Source organism: Tupaia chinensis, unplaced genomic scaffold, assembly GCF_000334495.1.
Source record: "Tupaia chinensis unplaced genomic scaffold, TupChi_1.0 Scaffold000116_1, whole genome shotgun sequence".
NCBI classification, from domain to species: Eukaryota; Metazoa; Chordata; class Mammalia; order Scandentia; family Tupaiidae; genus Tupaia; species Tupaia belangeri.
Genome location: NW_006159580.1, coordinates 2,961,783 through 2,970,600, shown reverse-complemented (window position 1 = coordinate 2,970,600; position 8,818 = coordinate 2,961,783). Strand labels below are relative to the sequence as shown.

The 8,818-nt window shown below is 58.2% G+C and overlaps 1 protein-coding gene across 1 annotated transcript in view; it reads left to right on the top strand.

The window, feature by feature from the left end:
* The window catches only part of SYNGAP1 (synaptic Ras GTPase activating protein 1), a 30,983-nt gene that overhangs the window by 10,260 nt on the left and 11,905 nt on the right, over positions 1-8,818 (top strand). The window contains 11 exon segments of the mRNA XM_027770213.1: positions 901-1,054; positions 1,236-1,334; positions 3,915-4,254; positions 4,257-4,513; positions 4,642-4,786; positions 5,009-5,153; positions 6,709-6,945; positions 7,052-7,253; positions 7,450-7,628; positions 8,189-8,230; positions 8,541-8,818. The exon segment at positions 8,541-8,818 is cut by the window's right edge and continues 36 nt beyond it. Of these exon segments, the coding sequence (XP_027626014.1) occupies positions 901-1,054; positions 1,236-1,334; positions 3,915-4,254; positions 4,257-4,513; positions 4,642-4,786; positions 5,009-5,153; positions 6,709-6,945; positions 7,052-7,253; positions 7,450-7,628; positions 8,189-8,230; positions 8,541-8,818 (2,078 nt within the window).

The window sequence follows — 8,818 nt, the reverse complement described above, 5'->3', positions numbered from 1 at the left end:
GGGGGCCCGGGGGGGCTTGCCGTGAACGGCAGCCAGAGCCCGCGATGACGGGGCTGCTATAAATAACCTCCTGGAGGCTCCCACACCCGAGCTCCCCCTCCTCCGGCTGCTCTCCACTCTGCGTCCCCTACCCATCTCCGTTCTGCCTGCTAGCCTGCCCCTGCACCCCAGCCCATGGCTTCCCGCCCTCCCGCAGAGATCTGCGTGCCACCCCTTCCCCCTCTCTGTCCTCAGGCCGTCCCCTGGTCGCCTCCTCGTCCTCTCCCACCTCTGCACAGAACTTCGCCTCCCCTGTCTGCTCCTTGCCCTCCCTCCTCATTGGTCCGGTCTTCAGCCTCTTACCTCCCTTCGGCTCCCTTTGCCCACAGCTGTTTCCTATTTCTGAAGATTTCTCTTACTCTCTTCCCCTGGTTCTGCTAAAACATTTCCTCTTACCTTGTTTGTTCATTCAGTTATTCATCCATTCATCCTTTGAATCGTTAAATATTTATTAGACACTAGCTGCTTGCCAGGCCAGACGAATATCTTCCCTGTGCCTCCAGTTTCTATTCAGTTTTTCCTTATATCAAGGCTCTGGTTTCGAGAGTCACCCGGAGGTTCCACCTAGAGGTGTCCAAGGCCTTGTTCTCTTCTTGTTCTGCCATGGTCCATTTCCAGGCTGAGATATTTCTAGGTGTCCCTGGTCCTCACAACCCTTTAGCTGTGAACCTGGAGTTGGGGAGGCTGGTTTCTCTCACCCCCCTCATGGCCTTCCTGCCCCAGGGACAGGCTGGGTTTCTCTCTGTCTGTGGAGGGAAGGGGCTCAGGAGGCCCTCTAGAGCTAGATTATTGATGGAGGGCCCCTGAGCATATAGGAAAGGCGGGAGGCCCTGATTCTCTCTCGAACCTCCCTCCTGCCAGGGCCCGGCTGATGCAAAGCTTTAAGGAGTCGCATTCCCATGAGTCTTTGCTGAGTCCGAGCAGTGCGGCTGAGGCCCTGGAGCTTAACTTGGATGAAGATTCCATCATCAAGCCAGTGCACAGCTCCATCCTGGGCCAGGAGTTCTGTTTTGAGGTACTGGGTCTAGTGGGCTGGGGAGGGAGAAAAGGTGGGAGCAATAGAGGGTGGGGGCAGAAAGGCCTAGAGAAAGTAGCACAGGTGGGATGTCAGGGACACAGAAAATTCTGGGGCTGAAGAAGAGGATAGGCTAGAGCCTTAGGAGCTGTCCCGGCCCTGACTCCACAACCCTGTCTAGGTAACAACATCGTCAGGAACGAAATGTTTTGCCTGCCGGTCTGCAGCCGAGAGGGACAAATGGATCGAGAATCTACAACGGGCAGTAAAACCCAACAAGGTATCGGGGAGCCAGGGGGACACACATGACAGGGCAAAGGCCCAGCCGCAAGGGCCTGGGGCCTAGGGAGGAGGGTGGCCAAAGAGGGGAGATTTAGGGGAGCAGGTGACAGAGCTGTAAGGGAGCAGCATGGGCAGGGGCGACCCCATTACTCTGAGCCCCTCGTGTCTTTTCCCTTTCTCCCGGCACTGCTAAGATCTGCCTCCCTACATAGACGCCCTCGACTTACAGGCTGAGTGGGGCTCTGGAAGCCCTCTGGCCCAGCTCCCCACAGGCAGGAGCGTTGCACCAACGCCCGGCAGAGAGTCGCCTAGTCCCCGCTGCAGTGTTTCTGTAGAACCCATGAAACTCAGGACCAGCAGCTGGCGTAATGGCTATGTCGCTGGACTCCCATGTAGTCGACCACGGTTCAAGTCCTGGACCCAGTGACTTAAACTCATGCCGGGCGCACATGTGTACGTGCCCAAGATCCCGAGAGGAGAATGGAGGAGAAGGGATTGCGGTGTGGCCATCTCCCCTGGGGGGAGATTTCTCACTTTCTGTCTCTCTGTCTCTCTCTGTCTGTCTGGCAATTGCACACGCCCTATGGCAAAAAAACCTCTCCAAAAATAAAAAAAAAAGAACCCGTAAGACTCAGTTTGCCGAGTCTGTCCTGAGTTTCCCCTCTATAGCACTGGGAAAATGGGACTGGGCTAGGTGACCTCTATAACCCTCTGGAGTCTCTGTTCTCAAGACTTCTGCTTCCTAAGAGAAATGTTCCCAGTTGTGTCCACTGTTCTCTGTATCCCAGTTTTTACCAAACTCAGTCCCAGTCACCCTCTCTGGGAGGACACTTGTTTCTCAATGTCTTTCTTAAAGGACTTGACCTAGGACCACCAGATGGCATAATGGTTATGTCACTGGACTCTCACGTAGTCAACCTATGTTCAAGTCCTGGACCCAGTGACTTAAAATTCATGCTGGGTGTGTGCATGCATGCGTGTCCAAAATACCTAGAGGAGAATGGAGGAGAAGGGGTTGCGGCATGGCCAACCCCCCGGGGGGTGATTTCTCGCTTTCTATCTCTCTGTCTGGCGAGAGACATGGCCATGTCTCTCGCCAGACAGAGAGATAGAAAGCGAGAAATCACCCCCCGGGGGGTTGGCCATGCCGCAACCCCTTCTCCTCCATTCTCCTCTCGGGATCTTGGGCACGCACGCACGCACATGCACCCGGTGTGAGATTTAAGCCGCCGGGTCCGGGACGCGAACCGCGGTTGGCTACATGGGAGTCCAGCGACATAGCCATTACGCTAACTGCTGGTCCCTAAAGATCTCTCTTAAAAAAAAAAAAGAACTTGACCCAAGATGCTGGACACAGTCTCATCTATGTAGAGTCAAAATACCATGCTCCTTTTCAACACAGTTTCATCCAGACCTCACCAAGAGCTTATGGTTAATTCTATTTCCCCAGACCCTTCTCCTCCCAACTATCAAGCTTCACCCATTCACCCTTTTTTTTTTTTTCTTGAGAGATTTTTGCTATGGGGCGTGTGAACTTGCCGCAGAGAGAGACATTAGTGAGAAATAACCCCCTGGGGGAATGGCCACACCACAGTCCCTTCTCCTCCAGTCTCCTCTCAGGATTTTAGGCATACATGCCCTGCCTGAGTTTAAGCTGCTGGGCCCAGGACTTGAACCGCAGTCAACAACATAGGAGTCCAACAACATAACCATGCGCGCTATCTGCTCATTCCACCATTCACCCTTTTTTTTTTTCTAGAAGAATTATTTTATTTAACTTTACTTATTTATTAAAATTTGACCAGAGAGGGAGAAAAAGAGAGAGAGGGAAAGTGAGAAAGCAAGCCGCCTGGTCCAGACTCAAACCTCAGTCGGCCACGTGGGAGTGTAGCACCCTTAACCACCATGCCACCTCCCGGCCCTGATTCACCCGTTTTATGCTTGATTTTCTTTTCTTTCTTATTTTGGGCAATTTCTGATCTTCTTGACAGACTTTCCATTTTCTCCCTCAAGTTGCACTGTAATGTTTTCTGGTTTGTTAAACCAGCTTTTAAAGTGTTTCCTGACACTGATTCTGCTGTCTAGTGCATGAGCTACCTTCTGCGTTAATTTCCTAGGACTGCCAAAACAAGTGACCACAAACTGGCTAGAAGTCCCCAATCAAGTGGGGCCAGCCATGCTCCCCCTGAAGCTCGGAGGAACCGTTCCTCCTCGCTTTGTGGAGCTCCTGGAGTTGTCGGCCACCCTTGGCATTCCTTGACTCATAGCTGCCTTTAATTTCTGGCTCCGTCTTTACGTGGCCGGCATTCTGCTATGTGCCTCCAAATCCCCCTCTCCGTGTAAAGATCCCGGTCATTAGATTAAGGATTCGTCTTAATCCAGTACGACCTCATCTTACTATGATGCCATTTGCAAGGACCCTGGTTCCAAACAAGGTCCCTGATACTCGTGAATTTTGGGGGGGACACTCCTCCCAGCCGTGTAGTTGCTGCCTATCCCGTGTTCTCACGGTCTCCCCTCTTTTGGTGTCTCTCTCTGTCCCTTCCTCTTTATCTGCCGTGCCCACCCCCCATGGCAGGACAACAGCCGCAGGGTAGACAACGTACTGAAGCTGTGGATCATAGAGGCCCGGGAGTTGCCCCCCAAGAAGCGGTACTACTGCGAGCTCTGCCTGGACGACATGCTGTATGCTCGCACCACCTCCAAGCCCCGTTCGGCCTCAGGGGACACTGTCTTCTGGGGCGAGCACTTCGAGTTTAACAACCTGCCGGCTGTCCGTGCCTTGCGGCTGCATCTGTACCGTGACTCAGACAAAAAGCGCAAGAAGGACAAGGCGGGCTATGTCGGCCTGGTGACTGTGCCAGTGGCCACCCTGGCGGGGCGCCACTTCACAGAGCAGTGGTACCCCGTCACCCTGCCATGTCCCGTCTTCCTCCTCCATTGTCCCTGGGTGGTTCAGGGGGCAAGGGCAGAGGAGGCTGCCCGGCTGTGAGGCTGAAAGCTCGCTACCAGACGATGAGCATCCTGCCCATGGAGCTGTACAAGGAGTTCGCGGAGTACGTCACCAACCATTATCGGATGCTGTGCGCCGTGCTGGAGCCCGCCTTGAACGTCAAGGGCAAGGAGGAAGTGGCCAGTGCGCTGGTCCACATCCTGCAGAGCACGGGCAAGGCCAAGGTGGGTACTTTGTCCCCAGGGGACGGTGAGACGCGGGCATGGGCGCTTGCGTGGGGGCCAGTGAGGACAGGCAAACGCATGAGATTGACTTGTGCGGAGACTGACCGCTGCATCTTCTCGGGCCCCAGGACTTCCTTTCAGACATGGCCATGTCTGAGGTAGATCGGTTCATGGAACGGGAGCACCTCATATTCCGCGAGAACACGCTCGCCACTAAAGCCATAGAAGAGTATATGAGACTGATTGGTCAGAAATACCTCAAGGATGCCATTGGTACGGCCCGCCTCAGGCCCCATTCCCCCAAACCTGCCAGATGCCTACCCCAGCCCTAGCCTGGCTACTCAGGCCCCAAGTCCACCCTGCCTCAGCTTGCTGCTTCCTGGCCCTGCACCCCAGGACTCGAGCCTCCCACCACCTGATTCTGAGAGTCCCCCAATACAGGCAGTCCCCCGCCCCTGGCAGGCGTGACCTCTCCCTGTTGTGCCCCACCCCCAGGGGAGTTCATCCGTGCCCTGTATGAGTCCGAGGAGAACTGTGAGGTAGACCCCATCAAGTGCACGGCGTCCAGTCTGGCAGAGCACCAGGCCAACCTGCGGATGTGCTGTGAGTTGGCCCTGTGCAAGGTGGTCAACTCCCACTGGTGAGACTGGGGACGCTGGGCCGGGGGCTGGGTCGGGCAGTTGTGTGTGCATCTGTTCATCCATCTGTCCATCCGCAGAGAGGACGAGCACCAGTTCTGGGCAAAGCCTGTTCTGGGTGCTGTAGAGTAGCCCGACAGAATCAGGAAGTTGGGAGGAGGAGCCAGCCGGAGGCGTGGGGGCGATGAGGAGCTCAGCTTCACACGAGTAGAGTTTAAGGTGTCAGTGGGACATGGACTGAGGCCTGGTCCCGACCTTCGGAGGGCCTCCCTAGAACAAGTAGGGGCAGCTGAGACACACAAAAAGCCACCCAACTATTTCAGTGTGCGTTCAGTGCTGAGTAAGGGTCCCCACATGCGATGAAAGGTCAGAGAAGGCAGAGGTTTTTTTGAGATACGCAGGGAAGAGGTGCCCCAGACCGGGCGTTGAGGGCTGGGTTAGGTTCTTCCATATGAACATGGTGGGCAAGAAAGATACTCCAGGGAAGGTGTGGGGCAGGCACGGCCATGAAGGTGAGACAGCCCGGGCGCCTTCAGGGCACAGTGGTTAGCACAGGCTCAGTGGAGCAACACTCGGCTCGCGTGGAGCGGTGGGAGAGATCGGGGTTGGGGTCTGGAGGGCCTCTGTGAGAGTCTGAGTTCATCGGCCGATCGCGGGGTTCTGTTAAGGGTTCTGGTGCCAGGAAGGGCCATGATTGAAAGATTGGTCCATAAGCGGGGGGATGAGGAGGGCAGAGTGAAGTAGGGAAACAGTTCAGGCTGTTGGTGGCTCCTGTTAGTGGGCCAGGTGCGACAGTCAGACGCGAGTCAGCACGGTGACAGCGGAAGTCAGGAGGGACTGCCTGCAGGACCCTCTGACAGGACGAGCAGGAGCTGTGGGAAGGAGAGGGCGTACCGGCAGGGAGTCGAGGGTGCTTACGAGGCCGTGAGGCTGGTGGTTGGGAGACCACTAACCCCACTGACACAATCAGGGAGTCAGGAGGCGGAGCCGTGGAGGTGTGGGGGCGATGGTGAGCTCTGTGTCACAGAGTAGAGTTTAAGGTGTCAGTGGGACATTGAAGTGGGACTGGGAGGTGGGGGCAGTGAGCTCTGAGCCATTCCAGGGACTGGGGGTCATGCCAGGGGTACCTCCATCCCCATTCCCCTGGAATCCAGAAGAGTTGGGGGGTCCGAGCTCCCTGTACCTCAAGTGACCCTCCATCTCTCTCCCATCTCTGTCTCTCCCTGGTGTCTGTTTTCTTCTCCTCCTCTCCTTGTCTCTCTCACACACCCCTCCATCCCTCTCCCACGTGTCTCTCTCCCCTCGCCCTCTCTCCCTGCCCTTGCCCGTCTCTCTCTCCCTGATCTGTCTGCGCCCTCTGCCATGCCCTCTTCTCGCAGCAGCCTCCCGTCTTCCTCCCGCAGTCCCTCCTCCCTGTCTCTCTCACCTCTGTTTCCACACCTTCGCCTCCTACCACCCCCCTCAGCATGTTCCCTGGAAGCTGAGGGTCTCTGGGGCTCAGTCCCGGTCTCTCTCTTTCTTTCTCTCTCTCTCTGTCTGCCCATCCCTTTCCCCCAGCGTGTTCCCGAGGGAGCTGAAGGAGGTGTTTGCGTCCTGGCGGCTGCGCTGCGCAGAGCGGGGCCGGGAGGACATCGCCGACAGGCTCATCAGCGCCTCGCTCTTCCTGCGCTTCCTCTGCCCAGCCATCATGTCGCCCAGTCTCTTTGGGCTCATGCAGGAGTACCCGGATGAGCAGACCTCTCGAACCCTCACCCTTATTGCCAAGGTCATCCAGAACCTGGCCAACTTTTCCAAGTGAGGGAAGCTTCAGGCAGCCGGGGGTGGGGAGGGTGGACAGGAAGGGGCTCCTGAGTCCTGAGCCGGGGGGGGGGATGTGACGCCTTCTGCCTCCCTTGGCCAGGTTTACCTCAAAGGAGGACTTTCTGGGATTCATGAATGAGTTTCTGGAGCTGGAGTGGGGCTCCATGCAGCAGTTCCTGTACGAGATCTCCAACCTGGACACGCTGACCAACAGCAGCAGCTTCGAGGGTTACATCGACCTGGGCCGAGAGCTCTCCACGCTGCACGCCCTGCTCTGGGAGGTGCTGCCCCAGCTCAGCAAGGTCAGCACGCGCCCCCTTGCCCCTTCTTCAGATGTCTCCAGAGGCCCCTGTGGCCTGAGAAACTACCCCATCTGCTGATTATTTCCTCGCAGCCCTGTTCCCTGGGGTGTGGCCACCCCTCCCCCAGGCCAGACACCCTCTCCTTAACCCTCTGAGGTGGGCGCCTAGGCCCCAGGTGACAGCCTCGCCCTTCCAGGAAGCCCTCCTGAAGCTGGGCCCCCTGCCCCGGCTCCTCAACGACATCAGCACAGCTCTGAGGAACCCCAACATCCAAAGGCAGCCGAGCCGTCAGAGCGAGCGGCCGCGGCCTCAGCCCGTGGTGCTGCGGGGGCCGTCGGCCGAGATGCAGGGCTACATGATGCGGGACCTCAACAGGTGAGCACCCCGGGCTGCAGCTGTTAACCCAGGAGCCCCGGCTCCCCTGCTCTCACACTCCTTATGGGCCCTGCGTGCATCTCTCTAGGGCTTGAAAGAAGGGACACAGCAGTAAGTTCTCAGAGAATGTGAGGAGGCAGGACAGTGAGTGGTCGGAGCCGTGTGCCCGAGGAGTAGGAGGCGCAGGCTCCAGGATGAGCACTGAGGCTCCCCCGCCCCCCCCCCCCCCAGCCGCTCCCCTGGCCAGCCCTGCATTCCTGTCCCCGGGCCCAGCTACTTCTGTGCCCGTCGGTACAGAAGCTCTTCCCATGACCCAGCACCTGGAGACTAACAGCTGGAGGCCCAGCAGGGGACCCCGGGCCCTCTCCAGGGCCCCCGTGCCATTCCGATGGGCAGTGCCCGCGCCTCAGCTGCTGCTCAGTGTTTGATGGTCGCCCTGCTTGCCCCTCTGGCCATGTCTCTCCTCCATGACATCACACCCATCCTCCATTCCTGCCTCTCCTATTCATCCACACCTCTCTCCTCTCTCTGTGCTCCCCCCTCTCTCCATCTCTCTCCAGCTCCATCGACCTTCAGTCCTTCATGGCTCGAGGCCTCAACAGGTGAGGGGCTCTCTCCTTCCCCACCCACCCTCTCCTCTCCTCCTGTCAGTACACCTCATCTCCTCCATATCTGCCCAGACGTGCCCCATCCCTCCTCTTGCTGCCCCCATCTCCCCTCCCCTCCCTAGGGGCCTGGCCCTTTCCCTTTGCCCACCCGTCCTCCCTGCCTGCCCACTTCAGGGCTGCCCCTGCAGCTCTTGGCCCTTCCCTGCGTCCTGCTCTGCACCCCAGGGCCTGAGCCAGCCCGTGGCAGGCCCCACTGCCAGCAGCCCGGGCCTGACCAGCTGTTCTGCCCCATCCCTTCCCACAGCTCCATGGACATGGCTCGCCTTCCCTCCCCCACCAAGGAAAAGCCACCCCCGCCACCGCCGGGCGGGGGAAAGGACCTGTTCTACGTGAGCCGCCCGCCGCTGGCGCGCTCCTCGCCGGCCTACTGCACGAGCAGCTCGGACATCACGGAGCCAGAGCAGAAGATGCTGAGTGTCAACAAGAGCGTGTCCATGCTGGACCTGCAGGGCGACGGGCCCGGCGGCCGCCTCAACAGCAGCAGTGTCTCCAACCTGGCGGCCCTCGGGGGCCCGCTGCACC